At 38.6% G+C, this 19,701-nt stretch overlaps 3 protein-coding genes across 3 annotated transcripts in view; 2 read left to right on the top strand and 1 right to left on the bottom strand.

Moving 5' to 3' along the window:
* LOC119742568 (clathrin heavy chain 1) overlaps positions 1-7,929 on the top strand; it is a 53,504-nt gene extending 45,575 nt beyond the window's left edge. Inside the window, exons 28-30 of the mRNA XM_038218650.1 lie at positions 2,572-2,793; positions 3,567-3,636; positions 4,166-7,929. Of these exons, the coding sequence (XP_038074578.1) occupies positions 2,572-2,793; positions 3,567-3,636; positions 4,166-4,275 (402 nt within the window). The 3' untranslated portion in view covers positions 4,276-7,929. The remainder of the gene's footprint in view (positions 1-2,571; positions 2,794-3,566; positions 3,637-4,165) is intronic.
* Positions 6,366-19,371, bottom strand: LOC119742570 (somatomedin-B and thrombospondin type-1 domain-containing protein-like). The gene is made up of 6 exons (XM_038218657.1): positions 19,110-19,371; positions 14,602-15,108; positions 10,399-10,587; positions 10,023-10,122; positions 9,523-9,617; positions 6,366-8,755 (listed from the first exon to the last, which is right to left on the bottom strand). Exons 2-6 carry the CDS (start codon positions 14,834-14,836, stop codon positions 8,565-8,567), a joined length of 810 nt encoding a protein of 269 aa, XP_038074585.1. The 5' UTR covers positions 14,837-15,108; positions 19,110-19,371; the 3' UTR covers positions 6,366-8,564.
* Positions 9,511-19,701, top strand: part of LOC119742569 (peroxisomal sarcosine oxidase-like) — a 45,197-nt gene continuing 35,006 nt past the window's right edge. The window contains exon 1 of the mRNA XM_038218656.1: positions 9,511-9,649. The gene's annotated coding sequence lies outside the window, so the exon portion shown is untranslated. The remainder of the gene's footprint in view (positions 9,650-19,701) is intronic.

Raw genomic sequence — 19,701 nt, 5'->3', positions numbered from 1 at the left:
TCCCTTGTGCCTCGTGAAGTATGTCCGTTGTGCACGGCCTATTGTACAGCAATTTGAAACATAAGAGGTTTTGCAAAGAAATATTGTACAAATACTGTTGAAATGACTCATGCGAATCAGTATTTGTGGCGTTTGGCTGTATATCAGAAGCTGGCTGGAAAATTTAGCCTTTTGCGAAAATTCGAAATTTTCAGCAAAAAATAATCCCGGCGCGAAGTGGTTAAGTAAAACTAACCAGCCCGCTAGCCAATCGTAGTCAGCCTTAGAAATTGTGACGTCATTTCGATCAGAAATGTGGACCAAGCTGTTGATTGGTCAATTTGGCTGCCATGTGTTGGTGGTACAACAACAGGTTACGGAAAAGGTGCCCACTGAATAGAAGGCGCCCGCTGAATGGTCTGAATCTCAAGGTCCAGACGCAGTCTTGTTTTGCATAATTTGTCGCCGAATCTGCTTGCATATCATGGACTCTTGCTGTGCAAGAGGATATTCCTTAGACTATTGTCCGCACTGGACTTCATAATATTTTGGTTAAGTTGACAACAGACTCGGTGAAGTTGGCAACAGTATCTGTTAGTTCCTCCCCCCCCCCCAAAAAAAAGTCCAATGCGAACATTGCTTTAGCCTGGCTAATTTTCCCACTAACACAGTGCTCGGTAACCCTCCAAATAGCGTAGATTATTAACCCATGTCAGATAGGTCCCTGCACGCTAATGAATCTGTGCATTGTCTGGCAAGATAGAAATAGCACGAGCATGGCTCTGTAAGCCTTGCTGTCTTGTCTGTGTCTCTCCCGACATCTCCTTTTCCCGTCGTGCTTGTATTTATGGTATGTGTTTCTCGTTGCTTGTGGAAAGTGTTGTCTGCAAATTCACTGTAAGTACTGTCCAGCTTTTACTTCATTGTTTTCTTCATTACTTTGCATTGTTTTCAAATATGTTTAATGCAAACAAAAGAACTGAGCCTGCATTCCCCCTCCCCCCCCCCAAAAAAAAGAGAAAAATTCAGCAATTTCATGTGAAGGATAGGACAGTTGACTCTTTTTAATACAAATTTTGGCAACACCAAAATTCTGATTTCAAATCAGAATTCCAAATTCAAATTTTAAATTTTTCATCAGAGCAGACTGGTAGTAATTTGTAGCATCATTGCTTTTATTTCTCTATACAACTTCCAGATTTTACCTCACTCTCAATCCAGTACTGCCGACTCGTGAACAAGGCCCATACATGGGACTGGTGCTTTACTTAATACAGAATTCAGCTTTGGATATGATGTAGCAAATATTTGTATTATCTCAATTACCTTGTCTGAAGCCACTGTTGGTAGCTTGTCATTGTTAAATAGTAGGCATATACAAGAAACGTAGTTTTAAAAGCCTTTCGCAATGCACTTTAGGGTTTTGAGAAAATGAGGATTGCTTTCATTTGTACGAAAAATCCCGTCCCCCTCCCTAAAGGATGATTACAAGTTATCACCCCTACTGTGTGACAGCTTCATCATGGAAAGGTTTAAAAGAACAGTTCGTGTACATGTTTATCAACATTTGCTTTCAAATCTGAGCTGACATCAGTGCATAAGATATATGCGATGCTTAATATCACCTACTACCATTTCACAAGATTCTTGCAAGATTCAAGATTGCTTACGCCACCAGTCAGAGACTGGTGTGTATCTGTATCTAGCAAAACGGTAGTTAAGTCGGAATGGATTAGTATGCTACAGTGAACTCATGGCCCAAATTCATGGTCAGTCAAAAAATAAAGCTTTGCAAATTCACCTGCTAAGCAAAAATCTGCCGGGACCAGTCACAAGCAATATGTAAAGCAAGGCATTTTGGCTGGTAACCTACTTCTGCTCGGCAAAAAATTGTCAGTGCTTAGCATATTTCTGGTGTTAAGAAGCTCCTTAATACTTGCTCCTGGTTTTACGCAACGCTTTTGCATCCCAAATTTTTTTGTACGCAATGTTGGCAACTGATCACTACACCCAGCATTTTGAGGGGAGAATGCAAAATTAAAACGATGGTAACTCGAGGTTTACCTCAATGTTTAACCTTGAGGTTTTCTGAGGTTTAAACTCGAGGTTTTCTGAGGGTTTCACTTCAAGGTTTTTTTTAGGTTTAACCTTGAAGGTTTCTGATGCTTAACCTCAAAGTTTTCTGAGGTTTTAACCTCGAGATTTTATGAGGATTAACCTCAAGGTTTTCTGAGGTTTCACCTCAAGTTTTGCTGCGGTTTAACTGCAAAGTTGCTGAGGTTTAACCTCAAAGTTTTCTGAGGTTTAACCTCAAAGTTTTCTGAGGTTTAACCTCAAGGTTTTCTGAGGTTTTAACCTTGAGGTTTTCTGAGGATTAACCTCAAGGTTTTCTGAGGTTTCACGCCAAGTTTTGCTGAGTTTTCACCTCAAGTTTTGCCGAGGTTTAACTGCAAAGTTTGCTGAGGTTTAACCTCAAAGTTTTCTGAGGTTTAACCTCAAGGTTTTCTACGGTTTAATGTAAGTTATTCATTGTACATGTAAATTGACCATAAATTTCTATAATTGCAAACTCTATGTCCCCACCTATCCCAGGATGCCATGCAATACGCCAGCGAATCGCGGGAGACGGAGACCTCGGAGGAGCTGATCGCGTGGTTCCTGGAGCAAGGCCTGCACGAGTGCTTCAGCGCCTGCCTCTTCAACTGCTACGACCTGCTCCACCCGGACGTCATCCTGGAGCTGGCCTGGCGTCACAACATCATGGACTTTGCCATGCCGTACATGGTGCAGGTCATGAGGGAATACCTCAGCAAGGTAAGGGCTGGATCCCACCCCAAATCCCCGCTCTGCTACGGCTGGTTCATAGTTCACAGAATCACAGTTGTGTACAATTTGGCAGGACTTATAATTTGTGAAGCATTCTGGCAAAAACGAGAGAGAACTGGGTTGAGGTCGAAAGGAGGGTTTGTGGGCATTGGGAAAGAGAATATAATTCTCCTTACAATGCACGTTGTTGCACTTCAATCGGACATTCCGTTGACGCGTTAAAGCTGCTTAACCCTAACCGCCCTGAATCCTTCAAAATCCTCTTTGCCAAAGTGGAGGAATTTGGAGGATTGAGGTTACATGGCAAAGTGCATTACTGATTTCGTAGGATGCACTTTGTCACGGTCTTGGGCCGGACCTTTTGTTGTTTTTGCTCAGCTATGCATAAATTTAGCCCTGCATTATGCTTGGAATCCTCCGTACTGCTCCAGGATGTCACTGGCCAAGCCTCAACATATTGACAGTCACTGCCGCAGGATTTTGCAGGATTCAGGCAGTGGTCACCCTCCACAGACCACATTCAAGAAATACTGGAGGAATTTGCAGGATTGAGACTATATGCTGTTTTTCCATGAGGCCAATTGGAGGATTTGCAGGATTGAGGCTACATTCCAGCAAAAAGGCCTAGGGAGTTAGGGTTTATTAAAGTTTGCATGTCACAAAAGTAAAATACTACAGCAAGTGAAAGTGAATTTTGACTGTCTATGTCTGTTTAAATAGCAGGAGGGTTAATTGACTATTTCAATGGCTTACCTTCTCAGGTTGACAAGTTGGCAGCCTCGGAGAAGGAGCGAGCCGAAGAGGGTGAAACAAATCAGCCCCTGGTCTACAGTAAGTCAACTCCCAAGTCTGTTTACCTTTACTCTCTCAATAATCTTGCTGGAAAATATTTCCCATATATGCTGTAATCTAGTAAAGTACGGAAATACAGTAGCAAATTTCTTCTTTTTTTTTTTTTTTCTGTTTTTATTTTATTTTCAAAATTGGGAAGTAAAGCCCCCCCAGAAAAGTAATTGAGACTTCAACATCAAGCAAAATATTTGGTTACCAGTTTTCCATTCCAAAAAAATATTGCTTTCTTTCCAGGATAAAGTAAATTCCATTTCAGCCATAAAAACGTTTGCAAGAAAAATCAAAAAAATTGTGCTTAAAATGGACGACTTTTACAGAAAGAATTTGGTTTCCAACGTTTTTGCATCTTTTGGGGTTTTTTTCCCAAAAAGCTGAATTCCGTTCCAAAAGGTTAATTCCATTAATTCTTTCCCATTTTCTGGTAAGGCGGAAAGATCTGTGGCTCTGTAAATTATAACTTTATTCCTAAGTTTACTCAAATAACATTCACGGTTTATCCCCTCCCCAGATGAACCCCAGCTAATGCTGACGGCAGGGCCAGGCATGATGATGCCCCCACAGATGGGTGTTCCAGGAGGCGGGATGATGGGTCCGCAACCGGGCTACTACGGCATGTGAGACAGATGGAATCAATGAATTATTGTATCAATTATAGAAGTCTGGGGGAAAGAACCAACGGGCCCATCCAACCTCTACTTTTGAAAAGTTCTCAAAAAAAAATTAAAAACTAAAAAAACAAAAGTCCAGGAGTGAGGACTAGTTTTAAGGTGTGAAAATATTGCAAGTATAAAAAAAAAAAATGAGTAAAGAAAATTACGTGCTCATCTTTACAATGTGAGAAAAAAATTCCCAACTGTTAAAACAATAAATACAGCTGCTTTGGAAAAAATTGCAAGAACAGTAGAGGTTATTGAAAAGACTCCTTATAAATTTGCCGAGAATTTATAAGTGACGTTTTCATTTTCTGTGAGACAAAATTGGAGGCGGATGTGGCTTTTAATTCTTTGCCCGGTGTTTTTGTTATTTTGTCTGTACATCCCTAGTATAGAGCTATATAATAATTTCTGGCATATTATTTGGTGTTTTAAAAGTGGCCCCCACCAGAAAAAAAGCGTCAAGCAATTTTTCAGATCAAACCATCAGCTGACAGCCTAAGGGTATTTTCAAAAAGCACTTGTATTTGGTTTGCATTTTATTTCAAGCCTGCACATTTAAAAAAAAACAACACCTTTTGATCAAAATATTGAAGTGGTTTTTTTTCGGAGTTCACAATTTTAAGCGTAGCAGGAAAGTTATATTTGTGATTCCTGTGCAGTTGTGGGCAATGCATTATGATTTTTTTCTTAGTCCATGCATTCCTTTGTTTGCTGTTTTTGGTAACATCCGGATCTCAGTTTAACTTTGGGGAACAAAATAAACTTGGAGGGAAACATGTTACTTTGTGGACCCTTTTTTTTTTGCGGCCTCAAAAAGTAGTGTGCATTGCAGCTCTTAAATATTGACTTCCTCTTTTCTCATCTGTATTTGGTGAGATGTGCTGTTGTTTCTTAGGCACCGATTGTAATCGCCAAGGCTTCGCATAGACAGCTTTGTTACTTTGTGCGAGTTTCGTACAGGCTTCTTCCCTCTCTGTATATATTTACGCGCTGCTTTAGCTCCGATCCCTTCCTCTGCAGAAAGACCAAAGACAACGTTACGTGCTCATGTCTTTATTGTATAGCTCTATGTCTCATGATTTTTAGGTTGTCTCTCTTTTCTTTCACAAATACTGATATGTAACCCTTAAGCAATGACACTCAAAACGTGACAGAAAATTTAATTTGAAAGGGCCTAGGAATGTGCTCAGCCGATATGCATTTTTTTTAATCACTCATGTGAATGACTTTAAAAATAACACTTTAAAAAAATGGCACTAGTGTACAAATTATAGGTAGGAATAAGTTGTTGAATACAAAACCTGGTATAAAAAATTAAAAAAAAAAAGTAATTTAAAAATTGAAATAAAACAAATTGGGAGAAAAAAAAATCGCTGTACCAACATGTTGAATGTTAGAAAATATATTATAAGAATATTAAAAAACGATGCCGACAAAATTATTAGTAATGTAAAATTAATGTTCAGTGATAATTTTTTTTATATACAGAGGTAAAAACGAAAAATATGGTAGCATAGGTAGTCAGTTAGATTGTTCATGTGTAGTGTTAGTCAAAAAGTGGGAAGTACAGAATGTATTCAGTAGCTTAGACTAGAATTGAAACTTGTGTTCTGACAATACATATTGATATATTTTGGAAAGGAAGCAGTCAACCCCGGGAATGGAATGGATTGATCCAATCACCAAAGCTTAGGGTTGAACCATTATATATTTTAGGGGGTAGGTGTGATATTTTTGTAACGCCATCGGTGATTAATTCATTCCATCTCCCGAAAAACATGGAGAGAGGGGAAGTAATTGTTATTACCAGTCGGACATACTTAATGTGAATAGGTTGGTGGCAAGTGTTTAACATTCCGTAACTAGAGTAGTGGCTTTTTTTTGTATCTGCCTATAAAATAGCTGTTTGTAAAAAAATAATTAAAGTTTGGCGTAGATTTATAGCTAATCAATATACTTCAGGATAACACTATTGTGAATAAAAGGTACAGCGATAGAATTGAGATTTAGTGATCGTCCATTAAAATCTAATTTTATATATTTCTTTTTTTAAAAGGATATTTTGAGCAAAGGGCGTATAATTTGTACTTGCCGTAAAAATCAAACCAAAAAAAAAAAAAAAAATCCAATAATTCAAACTGCCTTTTTAAAAATTCTGAATGAACAGAAAGGCTTATAAATTGGCGCTTCTTTAGCTGTAAATTCTTGCTGATTGTCGTTTTTGTTGCTTGAAATTAAAAGACATTACAATTAGGATTTGGGGCTAAAAAAAAGTCGGCTGAGCACATTCTTTGATAGAGGAATTCAAAACATGGAAATTATGGATTAAGATTTACAGGACAAAAGAGTGTTGAGGGAAATGAAGCTCATCAATGGACAAGTCTAGTGGTTTTGTCACATCTTTATTTTACAGCCACCCATGCCAAGAAAATTTGCTGTCTTTACAAAAAAATTAATGTCAACCAACAAAATATATTGAACAAAAATAAGGTTACATGAACACAAATTTCAGTTTACATCAAATTTTAAATACCGAAGATTTGTCTATAAATTGCAGCAAGTTGTTAAAAAAAAAAAAAAAAATGTTCTGCAAACATTGCTGCGTTTTTGGGGGTTTTCTTTTTTTCACTCGCGGCTTAAAGTGCTCGTAAAACTCTGTAAATTCTTAATCACCAGAAACTGACCTCAGATTTTTGATTTCGTACAATTTACATCTGTTTAAGCAAATAAGTTCTCGCGTGTTCAAACTGTTCACACAAAGAATGTGGAAGAACAAGTTGAGTTAGATTGTCAACTTGCTTTTGTGCTAATTTAAAAAAACAACACTGTGATACACTATATTTACTAGAGTGAATTTTTGCAGTAGCTACACGGAGTAAAGTGCTATGATTTAGTATCCATTGTTTTGTTGTCATTTGTAAACTTGATGTTGTCTTTCTTGTACTCGGCTTGTTTTTTTAAATCAGAATACTTTTATCGGAATTTGGCCGTTGTAAATCCACAAGACTTTCAAATACTTTATGGAATTATGGTCAAGCTTGTGTTCAAAATAACGGTCTGGTGCCCGTTTATGTGGAGACCCAAAGTTATTTGTTCACACTTTTGGGTAGGGTACACAACAATGATTTTGTCTTGTTAGGTAAGATGCTTTCTGAACTTGTATTCTTTGAAACACTGACCGATAAAGTTGCGAACATCTTCCAAAAATACTTGATTACATAAAAGATTGCAATGAGTCGGTAAATAGGAGTGAGCATGGTAACGCCAAATGCGTATTTCCATCTTGAAGCAACCATATTTTCATTCTTATTAAAAGAAATTTAAAAAGCGGTTATCACATTAATCTAAGCAATGTTTAGCGATTATAAAAAAACACTAACGCACCACCAGTTATTCACAATATCACTATATATACATGCTGTTGTCTATCTATGCCTACATCACACAAACTAATTGTACTCCGTTAAACCTTTTAGCAGCATTTAGATGTTTTGTATAATGTTAGTCTGGAAAAGTTGTCATATTTTGTCTCTAATTTCGAGGTATAATTTTGTGCCAGATATTATTATGTACGATTATTCAACTATTAAAATGACTCCTTGAGAGACAGATAAAACATTTTGTCATTTTTGCGCCTATTAATATTCAGATGTCTCCCCCTTATTAGAATGGCATTTCATAGGAATTATTTACATACAGACTTTTCTACAGGGAATTCACTTTAATTTCAAACACTGGAATTTGACAAGACATACTACATGGATTGCTACTAATTTTTTTCATAAAAGTAAAAACAAAACAATTTTGTACAGAACAAGACTTTAGTTTTCAGAATTCTAACTGCCTTGCGATTATCAAGAGAGCTTTATTTATAAAAATGTTGAAGCCTTGAAGGTACGCTAGAAGTGAGTTACTTAAAAAAAAAAAAAAAAAAAAAAGAAGATACATAGCGCCATGTCTGATGAGTATTATATGAAAAGTTTAACAAGAAACTCCAGTCTTCAAAACAATACCTAAGTTTACAAAACGGCTGACATATCGAGTATTATGGTAAGCCATCGTAAGCAACGATTACATTTTGGGGATTTATTTTTTGTTTTAAGGGGGGGGGGGACATGGTTTATTCAAATAAGGTCTTTGTATCTGCATCAATTTGATCTGGATTTACCAAACAAACTTTAAACTTCAGGAGAAATAACCTACACTGATTGCATAATAAATCCCTGATGGAGATCCGACTTTTCTGGTGGTTCAAATAAATATTAAATCGGAGCCCGTATTGCACTTGCATTTTTCCTGTATCGATGTCTGGACCCAGCGGCCCCGGCACTTGGGCAGATCCACCGCCGACCAGCGCGTCCGTTTCCCCTCGGTGCCTTCCCCGCGACACCGGCCGTCGTTGTCGAAGGCAGGTTGGGTACATTCCACGCAGACTAATGTACCTGATAAATAACGACACCAAAAATTTGAAATAACATGGAATTCTAAGAAACGTCATGAATAACGTAACTAGCGCCAGGGGCGGAAACTTGCTTATGTTTTGAGTGCCCATTTTGAACAATGACCTCAAAGTAGCCTACATTTTAAAAATATTTTCCCTGAAAAGTAGCAAGCAACCTTGGTAGACATCAGACCTGTGGTCCATTTCTTAATTTCTTCATCAATATTAAGATAAAGGATCAGAGAACTAATTAAACACCCTTCGCAATACTCCGGTGAGTGGAAATTTGAAACCAGCCATGTTTATGAGCAGCGAGCAGACGACCAAGAACATGTCCAAACAACGGTACCCTGAAGGAGATCGCGTAATAAGTATTTACACAAACAAAACCTCACGAATTGAATATCCACATTTGATATCAATAATTCGTGCATTAAAATTGACGGTGACTCAAAAGTGTTCACTTCTCTTGTAGTTTCCTTTAATCAAGAATAGTTTTGAAAATTCCAAAATTCCTTCTAGACACCGTCAACACTTTGGGCGGGAAACTCGGAAAAGGTCACTTCGGGTACATGTGGCCAGGGCTGGAATGGTTGGCATGGCATTCTTGCAACATTTTCACCTTGGAAACCACCAGTCACATTCTTTTTGCCATCTGGCAGAAATATGGCATGACGTTTGGACTTCAATTATCAGTTCGAGCTAAACAAACGCTCAAAACAGCGCAGGGAATGTTCACTTTTGGGGGTCATTCACTTTTCGGAATACCTTTCTTGATGATGTTGGCCCACACGCTATCTCGATTGGATCGACAGCTTTTGTTCCTCCCAGTCACCTTGAAATACACACAGTAACTGTCAAAGCTATGGAATGTGGAAAACCAAGACAATAAATAGTAAGTACATGTCATTATTATAATGTATCTGCGAAACGTTTGTAAAAACGTTTGTGAGAAGAATTTGCTGCACCATTTCTAGCACATCTTTGTAGAATGCCACTAGGCACTATCGTTAGATGTAGACCCGTGTCGTTTCGTCAGTACAAAAGTCATACGAACCAGTACCTGAATTTCCTAAACAATTCATCATGTTCCTAAATTTGCACGTGTTACTGTTACAGCCTATATAAATGACTGGAAATTCTAACGCTGGTATATCTCTTAACACTATATTAACTCGTGTTTATATCCGTAGATAAAGTAAATAAATTTGCATCATATCATTTGCTACCACTAACATTCGTGCTTGTTTTCTGAATCAAAAACTTACGGTTTGTACTGGCCCAAACTAATGAGGAAATTCTTCATACGATTCAAATCCGGATCGTCCCTTCTTGCATTGTAGGAGTATGGAAGGACTAGTGCAATACCTGGGAAAGATACCAAATCGTGAGAGTCAAATAAAAAATTTAGTCAGATATATTTTAATACAAACTTTGTAAGACCGCTTAATTTTAACATTTGGTGCAGTTGGGTGTTAAACCTATTCTAAGATTTAGAAGCGGTATTTCCAATGTACTTTGAATGTAAGTTGTTTTGGGTGCAGTCATTTTGTGCAATATGTCAAGTCATGGCAGAGCATTTTGGAATTTTCAATATGTCAACATGTTTTGTCCTAGGAAAAAAAGGTTTTGTCTAGTATTTACCATTAGCAGGGATCTCATTTGTTTCACAGAAGCTTGCGAAGCACGCCCTCATTTGGCGAAAAGGGGGACACTTATCTCCTGCATTTTCGGGGTCCTTGATCTTGTAGCGTCTTCGTTCGCTGACGCCAATACCGCACAGTACGCTGCATCCGCTCCAGTAGCTCCATGAGGAGACCTCGCAGTCCACGGCTAAAAAGAAAAGATGCGGTAGAAAAGAAAAATCATGGAAATAGTTAAGATAGAGTAGGCAGTAGACACTTTAAAGGGAATGTACTTCATTGGCTTTTGCTGTAATTTTCAGAAATGAACTATTTTGAGGGTAAGTATAACAGATCAAATATTGTTACACTGACATGTGTGAAGTTTTGTGTTAAAAAAACTGGAAAAACCAAGAAAAACAAAAATGTTCAAGTAGTCTGGTTCCCTGACTTCACTAAAGATGAAATGGACCAATTTACAGATGCCGGAAAATTGTAAGGTAATGGAACCAGTCTAACTGGCCTGCACCCGTTCATGAACATGTAACCAACAACAAACAAAATTTGGACTGAAAAAAAATGGTAAATTTGGAGCAGTAGTTGAAAAATAGTTAGGTTTTTCCAACGGTGGTCGGCCGACCACCGTTGGAAATTTATACAAAATACCACTTTTCTTGAAAATGACTTCACACATGGTGCCATAATTTTACAGGATGATTTAGACTGTAATTTATCAACATCCTAGTAAGGTATTTCGTAAAAAATTGGTAGCTGTGTGTTTTTCGATGTTTGCAAATGTTGTATATTCCCATTATAATGGCAGTACTGTTAGGTAGCAACAAACATTGTGTGCTCAGAAAAAATCTAAGTGTGTTTGTGTTCATGAGACTCGTACTTAAGAGCCAGAGGGTTGGAGGAAGATGATGAAGTGAAACTTAAAGAATAAAGATGACTGACAAAATCAGCCTATCGTAAAAATTTGGACAAGATGATCATTGTTGAATGAATTATAGATGGAAGAACAGATTGACTTAGGTTGGGCCGTTTTATTACCCTCCCTCAAAAAAACCCAAACTTTGTTTGTGAACATTTTTTAGGAACTCGAGATGTATTTTTAGGTAGTAAATGTAGTACATTCAGAGATATTAGCGAGTAGTTAGACGTTTTACTTCGCAAGAGAAGATATTAACATCAAAATTCGCCCCCAAAATGTTGTTTTGAGATGTCTGAGATGATTGAATTTCAGCGTGATTCGGACAATAAACAGTTAACTGTTTAAAAAAAAGTGCAAAACGTGCGTAATCAAGTCCATCAAAAGTCCATCATGGGTTCGGTCGAAACATGGGAGGAACAAAAAAAAAGGTCTTTGTCAGTTCTCTTGAGACATAGCTTGTGGCTTGACTTGGGCGTGTATGATGGATGATATGTGATTGACTTCACTGTGCGTTAATTTGTGATGACTCGTCGTGGTCTCGAGTACTATGTTGCCAAAATGTAACCTATGATAGAAAAATCGTTTGCTTTTATAAGTTTGAAATGCAACAGTTGTGGGAAATATGCCCCCGATGCTCAGAAAGGTACCGTGCTGTTTCCACGCGTGCCAATGCCCTGGATTCTCAACAGCTGCCCCAAGGTGAAAGTGCTTTCACCCAACGCCCTGTGAGCCCCGGTATTTATCTGACCGTGCCACCCCCTGTGATTTTTAAAAATGTGTTCGGTATTGTCTGTCCACAGGGGATGTTGTTAGCAAACTGTTAACAGGCAAAACTTGACAAACTACTTTCATTCGTCTAATTTTTTTTAATAGCCTAGGGCGCCCGAGGACATTTTGTTGACAATTTGTTTTTTTGATTTCAAATCCAGGAGATTTTTTGAGAGAGTCGTCGTGACGGGCACCATGGTGTGCTCAATGTCACATTTCACTGTCCTACATTGATGGGTTGTCTGTTTGTTTGTTTGTTTGTTTGTTTTAATGTTTCGACTTGTTTTAAAGGAGACAATATTGTGAAATTTCGCAAAATTAGAAAAAAAAATCTCAAGGAGCGCCAGAATTTCCTTAGAAGTCACCACATTAAGCCCTGTTTTGTACATCATTAATCGAGCCACACTATGTCATTTTCCGCTACAGAGTCAAAAACTTATTACCTCTAAAGCTCCCCCAATTAATATGACAATTTGTAATGAAAGCATATCTTCTTGAGCTATAATGACCAAGTGATGTTTAATTTAATTAATTGGTATACGGAGTGAATAATCTGGGTTTTTTAATGCATATTTGCCCTGAACAACGCTAAAAGCCATGCACTCAAGGTACAGAGCTACAGGAGAAATAAACAGAAGTGTAAATAATCAGAAAAAAACTAAAGGTAGGATTTAACATTCCTCTTGAACCAGGACAGATCATAGGTTGGAGGGAAACAAGCACCAGGCAAGGAATTCCAAAGAGATGCAGCGCGTGGGGAAAAAAGCTATTGGAATATCTTTTGTTCTACATCTAGGTATGGCAACAGTATTTCATCATTGAAAGAATTTTTAATACCGAGTTGCGAGATGTTGCCCATATGGCGAGATGTGTCGGCCTCGCAGTTTTTGATACTTGAAGCAGTTTATTTTAGGAGATATTTTTAGGTCGAATATTTGGGTCAGTGGCCAAATGAAATGTCACGGTGGAATTCAAAATCGTCACGTTTTGTTTTGTTAAACACACAACCACACGTTCAACAGCAAAACAAGACCACACATACAGCTCTGCATGGCACACTTTTAAGGATAAGAAAATCGTTCTTGGTATATGAAGGATTGACATTTTCGTAAATTGAGCCGGTTTGAAAGTTGTATGGACGCCAGTATTAAATTATTATGGGAAACAAGTTATCAATCGAGATTTCAATTGAGAATTTAAACTTCGGTTTAGAATTCAACTCAATTGTATCGTCTAAGGACATCGATCTGTGCCAAAAGATATTAATGCGTAATTACATATCAGCCAACCACGTTGTTTTTCTATTGCTTGCCTCTGAAAGCTCGAGACAGTTTAAGAATTCCAGTGGTTTACTCCGTCAACACTGAGAATCATCCTGTAAATTACACCTATTTATAAGTTGACACGACGGAAATAGTTGGGCCTAAATAAAATACGACAAATGCAATGAATGGAATGTAGTTTTCAACGTTCGAAGTGGCTCCCAGGTCTTGATATAAACATCACACTCCACTGGAAATTCCCAGCAATGTATTTGTGTCTTGCGGAAAAATATGAAAAGGGAACTCGTGCAGATGTGCCGAAATCCGAGTCACAGATTTTTATAACTGGAAGCATGAGGTGAACAAAATGATGATTAGGCCCATTGTGGTAATTTTGGTGATCGTAATCGAGCGATGGGAATTGTCGTGTTTTCATTACGATCATCCCCACCTCAAATAGTCAAAACTGTGAACACATTCGCACTCGTCATCACAATGCACCATTTACCTTGTTGCACAATTGCAAGTGTCAATGTCTTTACAGTATCATACTAATACTCTCCACGTTTAAGTGGTTGTCATCGTCAGCAGATCATCGTATGAATTCACCATCATTTAATGTCAGCACAATCATTGTCAATTTGAACCATTCTCGTTACACGCTCCATGCATCTTCTGCCTCATACTACCACCATAAGCTGCAGCAACATCAACCTTATGCACCGTCTTCAACACCATCGTCAACTTCTTCATACCATCATCATCGACATTATCATCAGCATCATAAGCAGCAACAACAGTATCGGTAACAGCATCACCAACAAGTTCATCCCCCTCACCTTCTTTACAATAATATAAAAAAATCGTCATCATCACCATCCTTATACCTCATCACCATTATTCATATCATCACCATTATCACCTTAATAACCATAATCATGATCTTCATAGGATGATTGTTATTTAGTCTTTACCACAATAACCATAATTATAATCGTCATCATTTTCACCTTCATCACATGTATATTCTTCACAATGATCACCATCATCAACCCGGTCATCACCACTGTTATCACCATTGTCACCATCATTACAATTGTCACCACTACCATCTTCACCTTCATTATCCCCTTCTTCTTCACCACCATCACAATCCTCACACTAACACAATCACCCATCTATATCACCCCTCCCCCAACTATCACCACATCCCCATTATCACCACCACCACACCACTCCCATCACCCAAAAGTGTCCTTACCTGGACAGGCCGCTTCGTAATCAGAGCAGCAGTCCCTGCTATCCACACACGCCTTGTCGCAGAAGCAGGTCTCGTGGTAGTAAGGCGAGTTGACCCTGTAACCCTCCGCCACACAATTAAGATCCTTCCCCTGGCAGCACAGAGCTCCCCCGAACTGACCCCCGTCACGGCAAGACGCTCTCACGGGCGACCAAAGATGGCTCCAAGCCAAACAAAACACTAGAAGGGGGATCATCCTGTCCTCCTTCGGTGAAATACAGCTAGGAACTTTTTCTCTGGATGAGATATAATTCCAAGTTGGTGAGTAATCCCAAATTTTGGTCCGACGGGCTCGCTAAAGTCCTGGAAGACTCTCGAGTCCTGGGAATTTAGACAGCGAAGCAGCTGCCCGATTCACGACGGTCGTGGGAGCACAGATGGGGGCGGGAATTGGGTAGACGTACCTCACAGTGGTGGTCTTACTGTTCTCTCATTGGTTGCTGGGTGTAACACCAATTCAGATGTGTCCTGCAGTGAAAACACAGTGATGCTTTCGTTTCAATTGAAAAAAAAAGGTATCCCAATGCCACTCACCCTAACACGCAATGCTTCTGGGAGAGGGGACCTTGCATTTTGAATAACAGATTTGGTTACTCCTTAAAATGCTTTTGGAAAAAAAAATTGGAAACTGCTGGAGTTGATTTCCCCTCGCTGAAATATTGATTTCACTGATTTATCAATCGAAAACTGACTTGCGAGGTAGCTGATATGGTGTCTGATTTATGCCGTCTGGAACATCGACAAAGAATGTTCAAAGAGTAATGAATCAAAGTTTTGTTACATTCTATTAGCATATCGAGATATATATGCATATATGGGACCGGACAAGAGGCTTGAATTGAATTAACTATAGGCCTCGACGACTTAGACAAAAATTTAGGTAACGATGTTTGAAATATTGTTAATGAAAAGATGTCTAATATTTATGACAGATCAAAGGTGGTTTTGTAGGAGACATGACAAAATTTGACGTTCATGTGAAATGTTTAACAAAATAACATGCAAAATGGGTGGAACTGTTCGTGATACTCGGTTGAAATACCCAGCATTCTATTTAACTTAACCGGGTTAGGGTTACTCCTGCTGTTCGCAACCCAATGTCGCCGACTTTCTTGGTATCGGTATCAATTAGATTTTGCACCTGTCATTTCGGGAAGACAATTGGGCTAATTTACACATAATTCGTTAGCCATTTAAACTCTAGTGCCGTAAGAAGCCGTCGGTTAAAATATGGCCTTCTTTGTAAGCCGAAAGGCATACAGAACCAGGTCCTCCGTTCTGTGTTTTGTCGAGTTTTTGTTTCGTTTCGTTTCGAGTGCATGAAAAGTGCTCATGTTGTCAAGAAGTCCGCCGCATTGCATGCTCAGTAAGACGGGACTCGAATCTGTGAGCTACAGGACCATTGGAAATGGTACCGGTACGGGATAGTTCAGGATAGTATAATAGCCGACACGATTGTATCAAAGTGAATTAAATTGTGAAAAAATGAATAATAATGTCATAACTACGGTAACTTTGTGGAGAAATATTTACAGCCAGTCAAATTCAATTGCACGACAAATATTTTCCAGTCTGCACTAATCCGGTAAGTCGTGCTGAAAGGTATCGAAATTGAAATTGGAATGGAATCAATTATAGACTTATGTGATTGACTCGGAAATATCAGATCTTAATACCATAATCCAGATGTCGGCATAAGATTGAATTCTGAACATGAATGGATGAAAAGAAATGATTTTAAAGTGACTGTTGCCCTCCAGGTGCCAATAGAGTAGCTTTTCAGAGGGAGTTCTTTTCAACACGGTTCCTGTCAAATTTCACGAAGAACAGTATATAGCACAGCAAAATGTACCCTTGCAGTGACGGACATGAAATTCCAAGTTAAAACTTGAACAATCCCATATGGAACACAATATGTTGACCTCAGTGGAAACTTTGTTTGAAAGCCCCTCGGGTTAACCCCCTGAGGCAGCAGATTTCAGGTTTAATTCGATTGGATGTGGGTCATTGTGGGGGTTGAATGGAGGGGAAGGGGGCCTGGAGCCGACCCCCTAAACGGTGCATTATGAGCCAGTGATTAGCCCAAATTGACTGTTTGGTTCGAGAAAAAAAAGTTTTCGACTACTGTAGAGCTTCAGGCGTTAACGGTGAACGGAATTGTTGACTGTAACAATTATTGTACAGATGTGAACTTAGAACCGAATGATTGAGCTACCCCCCCCCCAAAAAAAATTAGAAATAGTGGTAGGTTTAACGAATGTTTATCAAGCGTCGGAGACTGTGTTATTTCTCTTTTGTATCAAAAGTTAAGGAAATTTCTTGCAGTGATTTTGCATGTCTTAGCCTCTTTCGAGGCACTGGTAACAAAGATATGGGCTAACGATGATGGGGCACGTAAAGGAGATGGAGGGGAAATGAAATGGAATCCTGAAGACCCGAAACAAAATTTAAAGAGCAAAAATTAGATCATGAACTTGCATTGATATTATTGATGTCGCAGGATTAATGCGTGCATCAGCATATTCAACCACGGAAGACCACCGGTAACACTGAAGAAAAAAAAAATTATCGAGTGGGCAGAAAGTTCAGCGAGCGTGCACCCTCACACCGACGGCGCCGTTCATGCTGTTGCCGGCCCCGCGTCCAACCTCGGGACGACCCGCTGGAGTTGGAATTTCATCCCCGTAATGAAATTGCTCTCCCTGTACCACCAGCACGTAAAGTACCAGCGCTAAGCATGTGCAAAACCCAGGCTCTCTTACATTTTCTCTTCGAGAGTGTCGTCGTGGAAAGGTTAACAACTCAGCTGATCTTTTCTCCCATCTAGTGGTACACATCGTTATGGTTATTAAGAGCTGATGTAATGTGATGTCTGCAATCATGCCCCGCGGTGCTGGGCTATTATTGTCTGCCAGATACTGTGCCAAATGTCTGTACCTAGAAAGTCCTACCTTTCAGGTTTATGAGCCTTGGGGCAGGCTTCATTGAGGGAGGAGACGTACAGTTACAACGTGTAAATGTTACAGAGAATCCCAAGGCTTCTGTAAAAAAATAATGATATCACACTCTTTATAGACTGAAGTATGTAATCCCCCGTTTGGAGCGCTTGAGTTTTTTTTTTTAGTAATAGGCCTACACTCCGGTAATGCAGGAGCTTTAATTATGTATTTAATTAAAGCAACTCATTTTTAATACATGCTTCAATATGAAATTCAAGGTCAAATGAAGTGATCGCAAAGTATGCCTATATACCATACATGACGCACACAAGTTAGTAGGCATAAAAAAAAAATAAACCCGCCAAAAACCACGCACTCCTTTCTAGATCAGTCACAAAGAATATATGAATGTGACTTCTTTTCAGTGAGCACTTTGAAAAAGGGTTATATCAACATTTGCCTGTAGTTGATGTGACAAATCTCGAGAAGTTTTTTTCATTGAATGGTGCTATAAAATCGATTGTTAAAGACGAATGCACAATGATCGAGTTTGGTATAAACTTAAAATGTCAACTGAAAAATCCAGCAGTGCTCGCACCCTAATTTAGTAAAACAGAAATTACTTTACCTTCACTGGGTTCTGAATTACTCTATAATCAAGTCAAATCTTCTCGAATCTTTTTTTTTTATCAACTTTCACTCCGTGTTATGTTTCTTCAATAATCGTTGTTACTACTAATTTCAATGTCAGCAGACGAACGGACATTCCGATTAGTTTTTTGTTATTGTTTTTTTTTCTTTGTAAAGCGCTGTGATCTTGTTAACAGCGCTATATAAGAACCTGTATTATCATGATAATCACTGTTAAAGGGAATATACATCATTTGCTTTTGCTGTAATTTTCAGAAATGGATGGAATTGGGGTTGGAAATATAAAGCAAATATAGTTACACTGACTTTTTGGAGGTTTTGGGTTCGAAAATGCTATAAAAACCAAGAAAACGATCATTTTCCTGTAGTCTGGTTCCCTGACTCCATATAAGAAGAAACAGAGCAGTTACATACATTGGGGAATTGTAAGGTCAGGGAACCAGTCTAGCTGGCTCGTACCCGTTCATAGGTTTGTAATCGATTGCAAACAAGTGCAATGGTCAATTTGGGCCAGTATTTGAAAAAAAACCAGTTGTTTCCAACGCTGATCGGCCGATCAGCGTTGGAAATTGATACAAAAATACCACTTTTCGTGAAAATGACAGTATACCAGGTGCCATAATTTTACAGGATGCTTTAGACTGTCATTTACCAACATCCTATTAAGGTATTTCGCAAAAACTTGGTAGTTTTATTTTTCGATGTTTGCAAATGTTGTATATTCCCTTTAATTTAGAATAACGGCGTTTTAGTTTGCAAAGCGTCAAAAAAAGAATACATGTATGTGTATAAGTATGTTTTGGGGAAAGTCATAAAATAGTGCTAGCATCTTACTGACAAAAAAGCAGCTTACAGCCAAAAAATAAAAAAGAGACCTACCTTGAGAAAGTGTCTTCGACGATGATTTGCCCAAAAGAAATAGAATCTCCCCAGTGTCGTCTTTTCCCGTTAATGTTGGTAAGGTCTTTGCGATCTTTTGCATAAGCCTATATGAAAATGCTACACAGTAATATAGCACATCACCTTGGAACAACTGTCCAGGAATTAAAGATTAGTCTTTAATGCATTGATGGAATGCATAGTCGGTAATCCTACCCGGGTACAAACCGTCCACCAAATGCCAAACTCCCATCACTGTTGCTCACATATCGAGAGGGGCGTGTGTGCTTATAAAAGTATCCAGTTTAGTAATATGAATATTTATGAGCTTTTATATAGGATTATAATGCATGTAATGCTATGTTCATATACGAATTGCTTGTTTGTTTTGTGTGGAATCCCGCTATGCAAACGCATAATTGCCGTTCAGAAACTCGACATTTAACGGAATGCCAATCTTTTATCAAGTATATACTTGTGCAAGTAGTAATATTAAATCAAAAATGTTTGACTTATAACAAGGGTATCATGGAATGTTCTACTTGCCATCAATATCACAATATCACTGCTGGTACCATTGGCCCGCCTATAT

This window comes from Patiria miniata, unplaced genomic scaffold, assembly GCF_015706575.1.
Source record: "Patiria miniata isolate m_02_andy unplaced genomic scaffold, ASM1570657v1 HiC_scaffold_6, whole genome shotgun sequence".
Lineage (NCBI taxonomy): Eukaryota > Metazoa > Echinodermata > Asteroidea > Valvatida > Asterinidae > Patiria > Patiria miniata.
The sequence above is the reverse complement of the archived record's forward strand: the minus strand, read 5'-3'. Positions and strand labels throughout refer to the sequence as shown.